The 19,368-nt window shown below is 38.4% G+C and overlaps 1 protein-coding gene across 10 annotated transcripts in view; it reads left to right on the top strand.

The window, feature by feature from the left end:
- LOC120400293 overlaps nucleotides 1-19,368 on the top strand; it is a 194,409-nt gene that overhangs the window by 90,850 nt on the left and 84,191 nt on the right. For 2 of the 10 annotated variants that reach the window (XM_039528744.1, XM_039528747.1), the window contains one exon: nucleotides 10,589-10,776. The exons of 7 other annotated variants lie outside the window; for them this stretch is intronic. In XM_039528744.1, coding sequence (XP_039384678.1) covers nucleotides 10,589-10,736 — 148 coding nt within the window. In that variant the 3' untranslated portion in view covers nucleotides 10,737-10,776. Of the gene's footprint in view, nucleotides 1-8,618; nucleotides 8,667-10,588; nucleotides 10,777-19,368 lie in introns of those variants that run through there. One more of the 10 variants, XM_039528742.1, reaches the window with a different exon arrangement.

Raw genomic sequence — 19,368 nt, 5'->3', positions numbered from 1 at the left:
GGGGTATGGGTTTCCTATCCTAGGGTATGAGTCTACTCTAAACAAAGGACATAATTTGTAGAGTGTAAGTGTTTAATTTCATTCTAAAATTCTATAAATGTAGATTAGATGTCTTGAGAGACAGTATAGCTTCCATGGGGCACAGTACACGCTTTCCATAAACAATTTGCATCCAAGCTACTCCCCTCATCTTGCTTTAAATTCCCTCTTTTCCCCCTTGCTTTCATATCAACTTTCATATAATTCTGTATTGCCCCAGGCTCTCTTGTTTCATAGATCAAATCACTTCTGGTAAGAAAAAGTGAGTTGATATATGAAGGAAATGTTTCCTTGATGGGCATAGAAAAAAAAAGCCTCAAGAATTTTCTTGATGATCCGTTTCATTTCCTAGTTATACTGCTTACAAGATAACCTTCCAAAGAATTCCTTGAGAAAGTGCCCCTCAAGCCTAATTGGGGGATTTCAGTTTCAATTAAAATGGTACATCCCCCTCCTCCCCCCACCACATAAACACCACTCCCTCTGAAACTGAGAATAAGCCTGGAACTTTGGTCTGTGGAAGTAACTCAGTCAGTTAGGCTTCTGAGCTGGCAGACTTCAACGTGTAGTGCAGAAAAACTGCTGGAACAAAAACACATTTTTATATCTATATTTTTTCCTCTGAATAATGGAGGCCCTGTAATATAAGGAGGGGAATGGAATGTTTTTTTATAATTGGGAGAGTGTAGTTCAGGGAAGACAATCAAATGTCCTTGTAAACACTTCAGGGGATCTGTCACATGTATTCACAGACTTAATGATTCCAGCAACTGGAAATGGAGAAGCACTGTGGAAACAGGGCAGGTTTCAAAAAATGAAAATGGAAAGATGCTGCACTAAAACCAAGACTGTGTCAGTAAAGCAAGATGAAAAATACACACAGCTTTTGAATGGAAATATATAATCAAAACTATGGACAACTTTTAGGTACATAGAAACTGGCATACTGGATCAGACCAGTGGTGCATCTAATCTAGAATCCTGGCTCCAACAGTAACCTGTACCATATGTTTTGGAGGAAGATACAAGGAAGGCTGACACAGGCACTTATGAAATAACCTGTCAATAGGGGAAATTTATTCATAATCCCCTCAGTCAGTTGTTGGCTTGTATCCCAAAGCATCAGGGCTTATTTAACATCTAAACATTTAAAAAATATACATACACACATATGAATATGCATTTTACATTTTATATATATATATATATATATATATATATATATATATATATAATACACACATGCATTTATATGCATATACATAATATATGTGTGCATGTGTATCTTTATACACACACAGGCACACATGCTTCTATATGCAAATACATTACACACACAAACAGAAATATACAGTTACAATTACCTAGGCTTAAAAACTACACAGCGCAGGGGAGAAGGGTGTGAGGGTTTTTTAAAAGTTAATGCAGAAAAGCAGATACATGTTTTAAACTTTTTCCCACTCCCATCATGTTCCAATATTCTCCATTTCTAACTCATTTCCACTCTTTGTGCTGAAGGCCGCTGCCCATATGGCGGTTGTGTCAGATTTCTCCATAAATGGAACAACTAGGACTACAACATTAAGCTTGCATACAATTCATCACTCACGTGAAGGGTCAGCCTTCTTCTCTGGAGTTCATATCTGTGCATTTTTGACACCCATTGTGCTTGCCCACCATGCGATCTTGCTGGAAATCAGTCTAGAAGATCACACAAGACATGAGCCTTTCATACACTTGCTTTGCTGGCTACTGCTGGAAGCACAAGAAAAATATACACTCATCTAAAATACATTTTGCCTATTGCATTGACAGCAAAGCCAAGATGTGGCATTTACTTTGAAGATAGCAAAATGGTCTTTTTAAAATAAGGGAGAAAACAATTTGCATGTTTCTCTTGGAACGTGATCCTCAGGCACTCTGCTGCAGGCATGAGCCAGATGCTTTCCTGTAGTTCAGACACTTATAGGTTAAAAAGTTAGCAAATCATTGCTTATCACTGTGTTCTGTTCATGTCTTTCTCATGGGAATGGGGAATGTGAGGCAAGAAAAGAAGAACTCCTTATTCCACATTCTCTATTGCAAGTTCTTTCCCCCTTCAGTGTTTCGTAATACTTTTTTAATTCTAAGATTTTCAAAAGGGACTAGTCATGGGATGCCTTAATTTTTGTGTGCCCAGTTTGAGACACCTTAAAGGGGACTGACTTTCTGAAATGGGTGAGCACCTGCCATTTGAAAATCGAGCCCTTTTAAGGCATTTCAAGTTGAGCACCCAAAAGCTGAGGCAACCCAAATCACTAGTCACTTTTGAAAGTCTTGGCTCAAACTCATCAATGTGCATATGGGCTGCACTAATAGTCCCATTGACTTCACTAATGCAAAACTCCAGTGACAACTTCACTGGGACTACTTGTGTGATTAACTGACCATCAGCATAAGTGCTGCACAATCTAGCATTTATTTTGGCTTCCCTTTCTACCTTTCAAACTATACCAAGGCATTTCCTCATTCATTGAATATATTCATATTAGACATGTAAAAGAACTATTCGGCCTGCATGGCAGGATTTTTCTCCTGAATGTTCTACATTGTTTTGTCCAATCCAGTTTTAAATAATTCTCTTGATGTGGGTTGTTCACTTTTCCCTTGACAGATGTATCCACAGTCTAAGTGTTAGAAAATGGTTCTTGATGCAGTATCCAGCCTAAATCTTCCTTTCCTTGGTTTCTTATCTTTTTCTTTTCTTTTGTTATAGAATATTTGTATTGTGCTCACAAGTGACCAGTAAAATTGCATATATCATGTAAAGGAGATCAGGACAAACCTTTAAAGTTGTTCATAGGGATCACATTCACAGAGAACACAATAAAACAATAGAACACAGTTTTAACTAAGGAACATTTATTTTTCTTATTTTCATCCCATTACTCCTAGTTTAATCCTCTTATCCACCCTAAAAATAAATCTTTCGTATTTGTTACATGCCTCAGATAGTTGCAAAAGATTAAATGGGGGAATTTCAGTAGTGTCTGATTTAGGAGCATAAATCCCTTTGGCTTTCTTTGGGACTTCCACTCCTAAGTAATTTGAGTGCTTTTGAAAATCCAACCAATAGAGCTGGTTGGAAAAAACTTTGATGGAACAATTTTTCCCATCAAATAGCAGTTTAATCAGAATCGAAACACTTTGTAAAATCATGTCAGTTTTGCCAAAATTTCATTTTGGAGAAAAGAAACGGGGCGGTGCAGCGGGGGGAGAATTCCAACAATGTCGAAGTGCTGCTGCAACATTGTTGGAATGAAATATTTTGATTTTTTTCTCTTGAAATGACTTTTTGCTTTAATTGTTTTTATTTTGTATTGTATTTTTAATGTAATATACATTTTTAAGCGAAACATTTTGATTTTATCTAGAAGAAATGTTTCAGGAAAAAAATAAATTTCAGAACAATTGAATTTACTTCAATTTATTTCAGGGCCGGATTATGACATTCGGAGGCTCTAACCTATGTCAAGTGTAAGAGGCCCCATATCAGAAAAAAAATTATTATTCACAGAAAGGACATTGAATATATAAACACAAAAGCTTTATATGTGCATATATACAAAGGCAAAGTTGGAAAAATAGAGTAATAATCTTCATTTTCAGCAGCTCTCTGTAACGATGATATCATGACAGAAATACATTTTAGACAAATTCTTTGAACTATTTGTGCATACAAGTAAAGTAGAAGTAAACAATACAATATAAAAATATAAAATAATAATAAAAAAATACAGTAAATAATACAATTTACTAGAAGAAGAGTTCAATAAAAACCTGTGTTGTTTTACCAGGATATTTCTGTGAAAGTTAGTGCTATTTTGTCTATGTTCTCACAGGAAAACAAGAGAGGATATATAATTTTTTTTACATCATGAATAAGGAAAATTATCCTTCTTTTCATATGAATAAATGAAAAAAAATTGATTAGTTTTGTTAGGGAAATACATAGTTTATCCAGATTATATATAAAATATATTTATAAACGTTTTTCCGATTTAATTTTCGTTACGAAACAATGAATTGCTGGGATTTTTCATTTGCCATACTAAAAAAATACAATGTATTATACATATGATATGTGATTTATAAGTCTATATAAGAATTTTTACATAGCATAATACCTATAATAAAATATTATCTTGTGCACTCCAAACCTGCTGAGCAGAAAATCCCAGTCTTTTTGCTTGGCAGACATCTATCTTCATGTTTGCTTCTCTATCCTCTGTCTCGCCCAGGACTACTAATTAATCTCTAGTAAACACCTCGGACACACAGAGTGAAAACAAGCTATATGAGCAAAAGAGAGAGGAAGAATTTACCAGAAAAAAGACCTCTATTTATCCTTTCATTAGCACTTTCTGATATTTACTGTGAAGTTTCCCGAAACTGATGGAGGAAAGCCAACTCAAATTTATCCTCCTCAAGAGCCACTCAACCCAAACCCATAAGATGATCACCTGCAAACTCAATCATGTGAAGCATGGATAGTGCATGAAGCAGAAAGTGGCGTGCACACTAAAATACACAATCGTACATATGTACAGATCAAAAGAAGAACGAACATACTAACATACGAGTAAGAGCTTGGCAGGATTGCTTCATGACACTGCTGTCTCTGAATTCACATTTTTCCCAATTTTATTGGCAGAGAGATTATTTATTTATTTATTTAAATGAGTTATGAGTTTTACCAGTAGCAGCTGGCCAACAAAATGCTGCCGTAGGAGACTGACAGCATACTTACTCGTAGAATACTAATTTTACAAGTGCAATTATTGATTTTTTTCTCAGTCCTGGCCTCCCGCCTGTCAATAATGAACAATTAGTGAAAAGTAAGAGTAGGGTAAAGGTATTTGTGTAGCCAGATATGTATATTTTTGTCATATTTGAATGCAAATGTCTTTATTTAGAGAGAATCTTCTTTTTCCCATATCTCCTTTATTTATTAACCGATTTTGATAAAATTTGAAATGGAGTTAGTTTTTTCTTAGAGGCCCCTCAGATTGCAAGGCCCTAAGCTGTCACTTAGTTATCTTATACCTTAATCTGCCACTGGCTGAAATTCTGGGTTTTGCTCTGAAACAGAACAAAACAAATCTTTGAAATCTCAAAATCCTCTGCAAAACGTAATTTCCTTTCTGTGCCCAGCTCTGCCTACCACATACATACACGAACCTCACTGACATTTGGGGAACATATATCTATTTAGTTCTTCACCTTTCCCCATAAGCAAATCCTTCCAGCCTTTTAATTCTATTTTTCTACTCTGAATCCCTTCTTAATTTGTTGACATTTTTGTGATATTAAGATGGTCAGAAGTAAACAGAATATTACTATTTACATTATGTCTCCACATGCGTCCCATTTCACTGTTTTTTTCTTTTGCCACCATATTGCCTTGCCAACTGTTATTAATTTGTTATCCACCAGCACCACTCTACACATTTTTGCTTTCCAACTATCCATCTGCCTGTGCCATTCAGTGTATCTGTCACTGATTATTGTGGATTAGACCATGAGAGCTTTATTTTATTTCTCTGATATCGGTGTGCTTGCTTGAAGATTAAAATACTTCTCAACCTGAGTAAGGGTGGTATAATCATGCCCTCACTGATAAACAAAAAGTTACAAAGACATGAGCAAAGATCAGTGTTAGACATGGTTTATTTAATAATTTTGTTAGTGATCGGGAATAAAATTTAAATAGCCTGTTAATTAAATTTGTTGGTACTAAAGTGGAGGTTATACAAATTCCAATAAAGACAGAGAAATATAAGGAAATTAGGAAGGTTAGAAATACGGTCAGGAAGTAAGAAAACAATGTATGCAATAGAAAAATGCAGTCTGATAGTAATACAGATATTCAATGGCATACACATAAATGTAAAACAGTAATACCTACAGTGGTGCTAGTGGACAGCAAATTAGATATCTTACAGTCGTAATAAGGGGGTAAAAAAAAGTCGTTAGCCTGCATATATAAAAGGTATTATATCACCCACCAGGGTGATGATAGTCCTTACACAGAGCAATAATGAGATTGCACTTAGAAAACTATGGTGTAAATCAGCATAGCTCCAATGGTTTCAGGAGTATCTCAGGCATAAGACTCTTATGTGTTTTTTCCAGGACAAAGCCCACACCAGCATTACAACAATTGGCGCTAGATGCCCATTTCTTTGTGTCACACACACTATAAGGGAGAGTCACTAATTTATTGTATTGTGTATATTTTTAGATTAAACAGGAAAGTGCAGTTAAGAAAAGATGCAGCATATGATAAAGCTGATAAACACACATCGATGTCAAGTTTCCCTATTGTTTAGATTATGTTTGCCCCTCATTACAGTCATTTGTTCTGCATGGCCAGGGCTGAGTTCCATATTTTGCTTTTGGCAGCTGAGAGCTATTATTGGGCTGCAACATCTGTTTCAACAACAGTGGGTCCCTGGTCAGCAAAACTAATTAAAAAAAGAAGCCCAGAGCAAAATACCATGACCTAGCTAATGTATGTATGTGAAAACAGGGTAACGATTGGAATAATGAAAACTTTTGTATGCTTAGAATTATGTTAAAAATGCAAGTGGTGAAAAGGCTTAGAATTGTTCATGTCACATTGCTATGAACAATACAAGCAAAGGTTATAATACTGCAAACACTTGTGCAAGTAGGCAACTTTACGCACATGAGTATTGCCATTGAACTCAGTGAGATTACTTAATTGTGTAAAGTTTCTCATGTGCATAAGTGTTTGCAGGATTAGGTCCCAAATTTCCTGGGTGCCGTGCCTGAGTTTTGCTAATTGGTGATAGTAACTATCCAGAATTATCAACTGTATATTTAGTAATGATGTTCTGCAAATTTGCACTCATCAAGATAAAAGTAAATGATGCTGGTGAGATCTTGGGAGGATTATTACTGGGATCCAGGCAGTTGGGCATAATGGTTGGAGCTATGGGGTTGGCCAGGCCTGGAGGTTAGAGCAGAACTGAGTAGAGGCAAGAATCAGGACCGGGGGACGCATGGGAGTGTAGTCAAGAGCAGAGTGTCAGAGCCAGGGATCAGCAGCTGAATGCCAGAGTGAATGAGTGAGCCAGGGATGTCATTGGGAAGCAGAGCCTGGAGTCAAAGCCAGGAGTGCTAAGGATGGAGAAGGGCAGAAACTGAAGCAGTCACAAGAGCAGGCTGGGCAGGAGAAGAAAGCAGAACCAATCACAGCTGCAGGCATAGACTGCGTTGAGCAGCTGGTGTGCTCTAGCTGCTGCTAGGTCAAGTTGTTGCTAGCTCCATTCCTCCACCAGTCAGGAAGTGTAATCAATCAGGCAGCCCCTGGCACAATCAGCTGTGGCTAGGGTGTTGCTAAGAGACTGACCCTGCTGCAGCTGGCTACTTGACTGTTCTCGCCACACCAAATACTTCTCCATAAGGTTCCTACCTGGCTGGTATTTGACCAGCCTGGCTGGTATTTTTATGGTTTTGCCAGTTGCCAGAAAAATAATTTAATTTACCTTTTTTTTTAACATGGGTCTAAAGATTTGCATTCTTATCACAATACACTGGGATATGTAATGTTAAAATGTTCTGTGTCCAGCTAAAGATGCTGCAGTGTTCCCACTGCTGCAGTTTAAGTGACAACAGATCAAAACTGTTGAAAATACAGCAGTTGCCTGCCCACCAACACACATGTGCACTGTGCCTGTGTGAGAGAGAGGGTTTGTGTCACGCAAGAGTGAGGAGATGTATGATGATATCAATCTTTTCTATTTGTGTGATATCTCTAGATACTATAAGTGGCTTTGCGAGAGGGTGTTGCACAGTTGCCTTGTGGTTGGGGCTTGGTGTTGTGGTGGGCTTGCCTTGTGGAGGGCAGGGAATGCTCGGGGTGGGGGGGTGCATTTCAAAAAGTAACCCTACTTCTCCCTGACCTACAAAGGAAGAGAGGAGTGATATTTATATTGGACTGATGAAAGAAGATAACTTGTTTGAGAAGAAGGCATTAGACAAAGTACTCAGGACAGCAGGAACAGGAAGCTGTAGAAGTAAGAACTATGTGGTTGCCAGAGTGATAGCTGAGATCATTCAAAACATTCCTGTTTCTTTCTCTTTCTAGGTTGGCTATATGAGTTCTGAACTGTTTAAAACAGAACAGAACCCAACAGATGCTTTGTATTACATGCACATAGACAAAAACACAATGATTTTTTTCATATATGGGCTGAACTTCATGTAGTGGCATAAGGAGGAGCAAGAAGCCCCTTGCACAGGCTATGCTGGGGCAGAGGAGGGAATTATGTATTTCAGATTCACAGTTTTTTTCCTGTGCAGCCCTTGAGGCTTCACAACTTCCATACACGAGGCTTATGGCAAAGTTACAATCAAGCCCTATTTGAATGTTAACAAATACCAATAACTAATAATCAAAGATTTGCATAATTTAATGTATCTGTTCATAGTCCAAGAATATATTATTTCTTAATTAACTGGCTAATATATGGCAGTATGTGCTTCATACTTACTGAAGTCTTCTTTTAAAGGCTGGAACGTCAGCCTGAAAAAACTCATTTTCCTGATGGCATGAGCAGGTAAAATACCTCTATGTTACTCATAAACTATTTTAGCACTTTCAACATATTTTAAACATTTTCACTGTCTTATGGGGAAATGACAGAAGATAACCAAAAAGTGGCTACAAATTTCCATTTCCATGGCTCGTTATTGTCGCAGACTGTTATAAAAGGAAGTAGGAGAAGGAGGCGGGGTCTCTCAGCTGCTCAGCCCCTTGCTCCAGGAGCAGTTCCCCTCGCTGATTGGCTGGTGGCCAAAAACCAGCTAAACAGCGAGCATTCGCACTCCCCTAGCTAGCTACCCTACTGCCCCTGCCCCAGCTGAGCAGCTGATGGCTCTTGGGCCCCCATGGGCCCCATAAACAGTTGACTGGTGGGTGGGCGCTACTGATTCTAGGATGTACTTCATCGGACCCTACTTTCCTGAAGACATCTAACTTAGCTAAGTAATTCTTAACTTGTTCTTTACCTATTTTAGCCGCAGCTCCTACCCCATTTACACTAATGTTCACTACGTCTGTCTGATCACTGCTAACTTTTTTTTGATGAAAACTGAATTTAAAAAAAGACATTTAACACTTTGGCAATTGCTGCATTTTCTGCTGTTGTCTTTCCCTCCTCATTTAGTAATGGACCCGTCTTGTCCTTGGTTTTCCTCTTCCTTCTAATATATTCGTAAAATGGGTTTTTTTGTTATCCTTTATGTCCTTAGCTAATTTAATCTCATTTTGTGCCTTGGCCTTTCCAATGTTGTCACTACATGCTTGTTTTTCTTACTATATACAACCTTTATAATTTGAACTAGTTTCCACTTTTTGTATTACTCTTTTTGTTGAGTTTCAGATTGTTGAAGATCTCCTGGTTAAGCCAGCATGGACTCTTACCAGACTTCCTATCTTTCCTATTCATTGGGATAGTTTGATCTTCTGCCCTTAATAATGTCTTTAAAAATCTGCCAAATCTCCTGAACTCTTTTCCCTCCTTAGACTTGCTTCCAACAGGATCTTATCTACCAATTCTCTGACTTGACTAAAGTCTGTCTTGTTGAAGTCTGTCATCTTTATTTCACTGTTTTGCTTCTTACTGTTTCTTAGAATCATGAACTCTGTCATTTCATGATCACTTTCACCCAAGCTGCCTTCCATCTTCAAATTTTTAGCCGGTTCTCCCTATTTGTCAGAATCAAAGCTAGAGCAGCCTTTCCCCTAGTCTCTTTCCCCACATTCTGGAATAAAAAGGCATCTCCAATGCATTCCAAGAACTTGTTGAATACTTTGCGTCCTATGTATTTCTCAACAGATGTTTGGGTAGTTGAAGTCCCCCATCATCACCAAGTCCTGTGCTTTGGATGATTGTTAAATTTTTTTTTTTAAAAAAAGCCTCATCCATGTCTTTTTCCTGGTTAGGTAGTCTAAAGTATACCTCTCCCATGACATCACCCTTGTTTTTTACCCCTTTTATCCTTACCCAGATATTTTCAACAGGTCTGTCTCCACTTCTATCTTTGCCTCAGTCCAAGTGAATACATATTTGATATAAAAGGCAACACCTCCTCCCCTTTCTCCCAGTCTGTCCTTCCTGAACAAGCTTCTATACCAATATTCCCACTCATGTGAATTATCCCATCAAGTCTTTGTGATATCATAATTGTAAATATTCACTAGTATCTCTAGTTCTTCCTGTTTATTCCCCATACTTCTTGCATAAGGATGCAGAGATCTAAGATGTATTAGATTTCTCCTCTATATTCCCTGTTGTCTCTCCTTTGTTCCTGCTGTGATTGCTCATCTTCCCCCTAGATTCCAACCATTCACCCAGGTGTCCATGTTGTGGACTTTCCTGTGAGCTTTTGTCTCCTGCCCCTATGAAACCTAATTTAAAGCCTTCCTCACTAGGTTGGTTAGTCTGTATCCGAATATACTCTTCCCCTTCCTTGACAGGTGGACCCCCATCTCTGCTCAGCAACCCTCCTTCTCAGAACAGCATCCCATGTTCAAGGAAGCTGAATCTTTCCCAGCGACACCATCTGCGCAGCCAGGCATTCATCTCCAAGGATGTGTCTGTCTCTGTCCGTGCTCCTACCCTTGACAACTGGAAGGATCGATGAGAACACCACCTGTGCACCCAGTTCCTTCACCCTTATTCCCAATGCCCTGTAGTCACTTGTGACCTGCTCAGTGTCATATATGGCATTAATGCTCACGTGGATGAGCAGCGTGAGGTAGTAGTCAGAGGGCCAGATGATCCATGGCAATCTTTCAACAATGTCTCTGATACATGCCCTGCCAGGCAGCACACCTATTTGGATGTTACTTCAGGCTGTCAGATGGATTCCTCTGTTCCACATAGAAGGAAGTCACCGACCATCACCATCCTTCATATCCTCTTGGGAGTGGTGGCCACAATCCTCCCAGCCTTGGAGGCTTCTCCTCCACCACCTTTGTGGGAGATTCCTCATCTCTCGTTGCTAGGGCAACATATAATTTTTATCTCTGTGGAATCTTTGAAATTCTTTTCCATTCACTTGTGTGGGAAGACTGCAAGATTAAGATTTATGGTCATCCTTGCCATTTCTTGCATGGTCATTAGGAGTATGATCCAAATTTGTTAAATTCAGCGGAAAAATTCCCACTGACTTTAATGGGCTTTGGAGCAGGCCTTCGGTGTTTGAATTAATGACTATTGGTTTATTATTTTAAATTATAAAATCCTTGGCAAGTACTGTGTTCTCAATTGTCTGAGTCTATTGTTTGTGCTCAACAAATTATAAAAGTAAAAATAATAATTCTACTCCTGGTATTCCAAACATTGCTGTTGAGATTTGGATTGTCCACAGCTAATTCTCTTTGGTTAGGCTGCAATCTAGGCTAATTTATCAATTTAGCTTGATGTGTATTACCTTGTCTTACTGATCAGATCACTTTGTGATCCATTTCTTTGTATATCATAGAATATCAGGGTTGGAAGGGACCTCAGGAGGTCATCTAGTCCAACCCCCTGCTCAAAGCAGGACCAATCCCCAGACAGATTTTTGCCCCAGTGATCCCCTCAAGGATTGAACTTATGACCCTGGGTTTAGCAGGCCAATGCTTAAACCACTGAACTATCCCTCTCCCCATGAATGGGCTTTCCATTTTTATCATTAAGTTGTGCAGTCTCTTCCTAACAATTGTTTTTTGTTCCACTTCAGGTACACCACCATCGTTTGCCAACTGAACCACTACACTAATTATCCTTTTACCATTCTGCAAATAAAAACATCCATCAAAATTCATTTCTGTTTTGCTTGAAACACATCTTGTTTGTGGCATTTACAGATTCTGAAAATTAACTAAATGCATGGAGTTCATTTATCAGTTAGTTCACGATGTTCAATGATTATATCTCAGGTAATGCTAACATTGGGCTGCTTTTTCTATTTGTATTAGGTGGCAGAGTGAAGCTTTTTTAAACAGCTATTGTGGAGATTAAATTGTTACTAAAGCTAGTAGCTAAAATATATTTTTGGGGTGGGATTAAAAATGATTTTTTTCTTTTTAAAAATATTTGTTTGGTATTTCAAAAGCTAAAAAAACTTCCCATGAAAAATTTAATTAAAAAAGCCATTTTTCTTCCAAATAAGTTTGACCAGTTTTGCAGTAGTTCTATTTAGGACAAAATTTTCAACAGGGCTTCAGCCTGGTTTCCCTTTAACAGGCACAGTTTGCACCTCTAAGTCCACTTGAGACGTATATAGTTCCCTTCTTTAACTCTCAGCAGAACACAGGCCTGGGCTCACCTCTTTGCTCCTCTCTCTCTGATAACACTGGCAGCCAGCATAGCTTCCAGCTGCCTATCTTCTGCAGCAGTTGTTGGGCGGTGGGGGAAGAGTAAGTCTGCTTCCTGACGGTAAGGCAAGGTGGCTGCTTTCTGACATAACAAGGACTCTGTCTGTGAAAGGATTAGGTTGGCTAAAGTCCAGCCCAGCAGGGCAGGAACTTTTTTTTTCTGACTCATTTTGCCAGGGTACAGGTGTTCCACTTTGTTCCTTAGATGTTTGTCCAAACTAAATGTCTGATAAAAATGAAAAAATTATGATTCACTTGAAATTGAAAATGGTGCAGATAATCACATGATACCATGGGCCTAGTTCTGGCTAGACTTTCATCTCTTGCGACCCCATAGCACAAGTGGTATGTCAGAGCAGAATTTAGCCCCAGGGCTTCAAAAAAGTTAATGCCAAGGCCTCTGTCAACAGTTTGTGAACTTTGGGAAAGATTTACAGTGGTTCAACCCTTGCAAATTTAACACGAGTCTTGCAATATGTGTTGATTTTGTTAAAATTCCAATTCCTGGAGTCAAGCGATTACATGAGAATCTCAGACATCATTAGGAAGGAAAAGTAAATTTCTAGACTACGTGGTTGTGGAGAAGAGGTTTAAAAATGTGATGCAGGGTCCAGTTTGGCTCAAAACAGAAGAGAAATAAAAAGAAACCAAAATGTACTAGTTGTAAAAAACCTCATGATTTTCAAGCCAATCTTATGATTTTTTTAGAAGACTTGATTCATGCTTATTGAACTGTTGGGGTTGGCAGTACTAAAAGAAACACACAAATCATCAGATATCAATTTAAACTTAAAGTTTAAGTCTTAGGTTCCAGTTTAAACTTAAGATCTTTTTGCACCTCCTCCAGATCTGGGGTTTGGGCTCATGCCATTATTTAATAAAAAGGGTACTGTCACGTTAAATGAGTAAAGAGGTGCTGTCAAATGAGGTAAATATCTAATGATGATCACCATGCTGTATTATTTTCATTTATGCCTTTAAGTGTTTTGGGGCAGGAATCTGATGATTGTTCAGTACAGAGAGAGTGCAGTCAACAAAATAATATTTACTGTAGTGATACAGAGCTACTGGAATCTAGCCAAAAGACACAGTGGTGCTTATGAGCAAAAGATAAAAGCAGAACCAGTGGGACCATCTAAACTGAATTTTGAGGTTCCATTAACAAGAAATAAAGGACTGACGTCTTTCCAGTAATACTATACTTTCACATTACATCTGATTTGCAGTTGAATTATAACATCTACAGCACTTAATATGGCCTTGATTCACCACTGCATTACTCCAGTTTTACAGTTCTGTAACTACATTGATCTAGTTACAAAGGTATAAAACTGGAGTAACACAGTGACGATGAATCAGGACCTCAGCCTTGTCAAGAAAAGATTATGGACCAGATCTTCGACTGTTTTAAATCCTTATAGCTTCATTGACTTCAAAGGAACTACATTAATTTATGCTAGCTCAGAATCTGTCCCTATCTGTAATGATTCAAAAGTAACCATGAAGTGTTGAAATCATAAATATTCCTATTGATTAGCATGGTGTTAACATAATTTACTCTTGTGTTTTGATTTATCTCATATTCAAAATATGAATCATACTCTAATTACAAACATATTAGACTTTTTTTTGGCCTTGAAACATTTTTTTTAAAGATAATTGCATTTCAACTGTTTGAAACTTACCCACAGCTTGGGGTTATGTTGCTCTCTGATCCGAGTAACTGATGTTTTTCAAATTCCTTGGTGCACTGATTGCAATGCTAATCAGTCAGGTAAAATAGGAACAAGTAACTGGTACTTTCTGTAATTTCTAGCACTACAAACAGTGACTCCAACATTTATGCTTGAGTTGAACTAACCTCAGAATGTCTGCTCACATTCACCTGAAAGTCAATGGACATCTGGAGCCAAACAGCCTTTACAGACTAGCTTCTAAAAATGGGAAATAAAAACAAAACAACAAGAGCAACACAGCCTCTTAAGCATGTCTCCTAAGGTTTACCATGGGCTCAGGGGAATTGGTAATGGAAACTGAAGCCATTCACCTTGAGTTTCCCAATCTGAATCTGATCCAGATGAATATTGACTGAAAGTCTTTCATATCTGACAGCTATTCCTTGGTCTCTGTGAAACAGTTAGTGTTCTCAGGCCAATTTCTGGTAGCAGCCTTGTTCACAGGCACAGCAGAGAGGCCAAGGAGAGAATCAACATGGTGGCTGACCTGCAACTCTCTCCCTTAAAGGTAGTCCCTACAGGTCAAGGACAGGGTACTTTAGCAGGGAAGTGTGGGGCAGCCTGCAGTGCTGATGCTTGTGGGGTCAGTAGAGGAAATTATTTCATAATGACAATGGACCAGAGAGATGAAAGGGAAAGAGTGACCTCAGGGCAGTAGTAAAAGGGAGTTACCAAGTGCTGGGAGAGGGCACATCAGTTGCAATGTTGCCATGTCATGGCCTTTTCTTGTCAATGGTGTATCGTAGTAATAACTATGCTTTGCACTTGAATAGCAGTTGTCATTCAAGGATCTCCCTTCAAGACAGGGAGATTTTCCCAAGCACAAATAACAGTTAGGCATATAATTTCCATTGTAAGTCAATGGGAACTAGGTCCCTAATTACCATCGGTGTCTTTGAAAATCTGATTGGCCACCTGAAATATATATTACAGAATAACTTGTGCTCATGGTTTCTCAGTTTAAAAAACTATTCATTCTCTTATTACATGTTGTTTTTTTCCCAAGTACACAAAGAAATGAAAGGAAATACTGGTAGCCTCAGAATTAATGTCAGTGACTATAATTGTAGATTTTGCTCCTGGGTTGTGCTAAAGTCATGCTTTGCAGCGTAGGATGACATTGAGAAGGGGAAGAACAAATTTATACCCCACCTAGCATTAGGGGTAAAGAGACAGCTAGTTTTAGCAAAAAACAGATCTCCCAAAAGCAGCCTATACATTCAGTTAGGTTCTCTGTCCATAGCTGGAGATGAGCTTAGGCTGAACATGCAGCAAGGCATCTAAATACAGGCAGGTAGTCAGGTAACTTGACCCACTTGATACCTTCTTGAAAAAGTACAGGTTGGGTGTGCGGTACATAAGCTAATTACTCAGAAATGATTGCCTGGATTTGCGCCAAGTATTATCTCACCCGTCTTCAGCACTGCTCCAATGGAATGAAGAGAGACAGAAAATACAGTAACCTGAGAAGGAGATAAGAGCAACAGAACAGTGAAAATGATCTTTAGCTGTGCAGTAGATGTTCTGTCTCTGCATTGCTCTTTTTCCCGATTCTACCTGAAGTAAAGCATGCATCATCTTCTCCCTTTAAATAGATCAGTATCCAGAATGTTTCAGCAGTATCACCCACACATGTACTGAAAAACATGGGGTAGTCCACCCACTGTGAATAAATGTACACCACAGGGACTTACTAACCATTGGCTGTACTAGCCTGGCACTGTCCGTGTGTAATCAGACCACTGGTAGCAGTGGAGGTATGCTTGGTTAATGCTGTGCAAATAAGGTTCTAATCCAAAGGCCCATTGGAGTCAATGGAAAGACTCCCATTGCCTGCAACAAGTTTTGGATGAGACCCACAGAAAGCAGCAAATTTTGCTACAGCCGGGAAAAGCCAGCCATTCAGTTCTGATGTAGTAAACAACCTCCTTATGTGGGGCCAGCCAAAGGCTTTTGGAGAAGCCAGTAGGGTAAGTTAAAAGATGGGAAGACAAAAGAATGAAAGAAGCACAATACTTTTCGCTAGTACTTTGTAATGTCTGAGTAAAATCTAGTGATTTTGTGTAGAGATGGGACAACTCATTTGCCAAATTTAAAACTCACTTGAGAAATATGGGTTGTAGCTTTAGCATAGGATTGGAACCTTTTGAGGTAATTGGGGAGGAAGACATCTGGTACTGGGAGCTCTTTGATCTAGAAGACAAAGGCACAACAAGATGGAGTGGCTGGAATCTGAAGGCAGCAAAGTTCCAACTGGAAAAAAGATGCGTATTTTTAACAAGGGGTAAACAACAATAGACCAGTTTAGCCAAGGGATGCAATAAATTCTCTGGGTGAAATCCTGGCCCCCTTGAAGTCAATGGAAGTTTTACCATTGACTTTAAGAGGGCCTGGATTCTACCCTCCATGACTTGAAATAAAAATTGGATATCTTTCTAAGAGAGAGGCTCTAATTCAACCACAAGTTATTAGGGTCAGTGAAGGATTACTGAGTGAAATCTAAGATCTGGATTAAGCAATAGGTCACACGCTAGAAATTTATTTGGTCCTTTCTGGTGTTAAAGTATAGCAATCTATTAATTGATTTCTGTTTGGTGTTATATGTTTATGGAAACAAACTATATGTATGTGAATATTAAAATGTAAATAAATAAAACACCAGACACCTATAGATAATATTGTGGAATGCAATACGTTTCTTTATCTTGACAAGGTAGAGCTGACAAGAATCTCCCAAATAATGTATTTAGTCATCCCTATGAGTGGAGAATAACTGATTCTTTCCATTCCTTACCTTATGCAACTCAGTATATTTATTTTTAAATGTATAAAGGCATGTAGTGCTAGTGAAATAGTGCTTGGCTGGCTGCACTGGAAACTGCAGTCCGTATTTATCCATAGAACATACAGCTTGGGCATTTGTCAGTGTGTTTACCTATTGCCTCACTTTTTATATCGTGTGGGGTTCAGGTTAGGGATGCTGGGTGTTTACCCCAGTTCCCTTTCCATGATTTCAGCAGAGTTCTTGCTCCACATGTAAGGATTAGAGGGCAGGTCAGTCTTCATCTTTGAACTCTATTTTGACACTGCCAACAAGTGTTGCAATTAGTGCCAACAAAAAAGGTCTTGTTGCTGTGGCTGAGGAGAGGACTTCAGTACAATCACACTAGCATCTTTCATGAGAACTAAACTTACTACTTTTTTAAAAAAAAATCATATGGCCTGATCCTTAAAGGCCATTGAATTCAATAGAAAAACTCCCATTGACTTTAATGGGTTTTGAATTTAAACCCGTAGACGTTGAGAAAAATAACCCAGAAAATAGGAGACTTTATACATTTGACTTCAAACTGAAACTGAATGAGGGCAAATTACTCTGGGTTAAAAGAATCTGCTTGCTTATGCTGCCAGTTAGTTTCTTTCTATCATCTTTGGTGGTCATCTGAATTCTTAGACAAAGGACCTCTATGTGCTGTATGAGGCTGCTCCTCCAAAGTGAACCAAGAGCCAAAATTACCTGTGACCTTTCCCATGAGCATGAGCAGAAACCTCTCCCAGAGCGAGATAAAGAAATTAGAACTTCATTCTTCCGTGGTTTACTCCTAGGAATGCTTCTTGGCAAGATGCTAAGAATAAACCAGTTATTGAAAAGGGGACCTGGGAAGTTGACAAGCATGGGCTAAGCCCAGCGAGGAAATTTGATGAGGAAATAAGATGCTTTGTAGATCAATGTGTAGTGATTAGTCTTTTGAATGCTGGGATTATTATATAAGGAGAAAAGGAGGGGGTGCTTATTGTATCTGACAGCTACCACTTATACAGGTATTCTTCCAAGTAATGAGGAACATAATGGAGTATTTGTTTATAAATCTTAAGTGAGCCCCCTGTATTTTCTTTTTCTCCCCGTGAAACTAGAATCACAGCGGTGAAAGCAAGGATAAAAATCCCATCAAAAATCCTTTTCTATGACCTGCATGCAGTCTGAAATGTCAGAGTCTCTGCTCACCTTGAAGAGGAAAAATATGTATTTTATATTGCAGAGACCTCATACAGTGGCAATGCAAACACATTCTGGAAAGAGAATCACTGATGGTCTAGACAGCACTACACAATAACACAACATACTTGCCCTCCAGCTATATAGGAGCAGAGCGATTAGGTAAAAACAAACATGCAAACAGTATAGTGAATTTTCAAACCGTCTAGATTTCACATTGTTTATTAATCTAAAAGTTGCTATAAAATCAAACATCTGGTTACACAACAATTGTCAATTTTTCCCACTGCTTCATGAATGGCTAATTCTCCTTTTGAAAACAAGGTACTAAACATGAGGAATCCTCAACAGAACTCTTCACCCACTCACAAACACAGGTATTTGCATACATGTATTTCTTCCTTTCACAGACACACGTTACTGCAGAATGGCTTACTAGTAAATCATTTACATGTAGATTCTAGTAAGTGTGAGTGAGAGGGAGTGCACGCAACCTTGTAGGGATAAAAATTCAAATTTCTTGAAAGCTGTTCCATGTTTCGTACATGATGTATAGTACATTACATTATTTATGCCTAGAAATGCCAAATCCATAGAGAAAGGCAAAGGCATAATGCTGAGGGTAAAACGAACTCAGACTCATCTCCAAATTTTTCAGAGAAGCTTGTGGGTTTGATTTAAACAAAGCTATTTTCAACTTCATTTGACTCTGTTTGACTATCTTATAAATGAATGGTTGCTTGCTTGTTTGTTTAGTTTTCTGCACCCTGGCTCTTGTTAGTTAAGACCACCTGGAGTCAAATCTAAGTTAGAGAGTTTCCAGTCTTGTCTGTAGAATCATTTCCATTGTATGTGGGAAAGAAGAGGGATGTTTAATGTAAGTCTATCCCCCTCTATAATTGAAAATTCACTCTAGCAAATATTACTTTAAGTAGAAACAAAGCAGTTTCCCTAGTTCAAGTAAAAATATCTATGGAATCAGATAATTAAAGATAAAAGAAAAACTATACACACACACATATACTATAGGGTGTCATATAATCTAGACTGAGGTCCAGTCTCCTTTTTTGGGGGGCATATATGGTACCCTCATAATATATGCCCTCATGTTTGCACTTGGAAAATCAATTGTGGAGATCATTTAAGTTTTGAATCTCTCT

This window comes from Mauremys reevesii, linkage group 3 (genome assembly GCF_016161935.1).
Source record: "Mauremys reevesii isolate NIE-2019 linkage group 3, ASM1616193v1, whole genome shotgun sequence".
Taxonomy (NCBI): Eukaryota; Metazoa; Chordata; order Testudines; family Geoemydidae; genus Mauremys; species Mauremys reevesii.
This window is presented reverse-complemented; position numbering and strand designations above follow the sequence as displayed.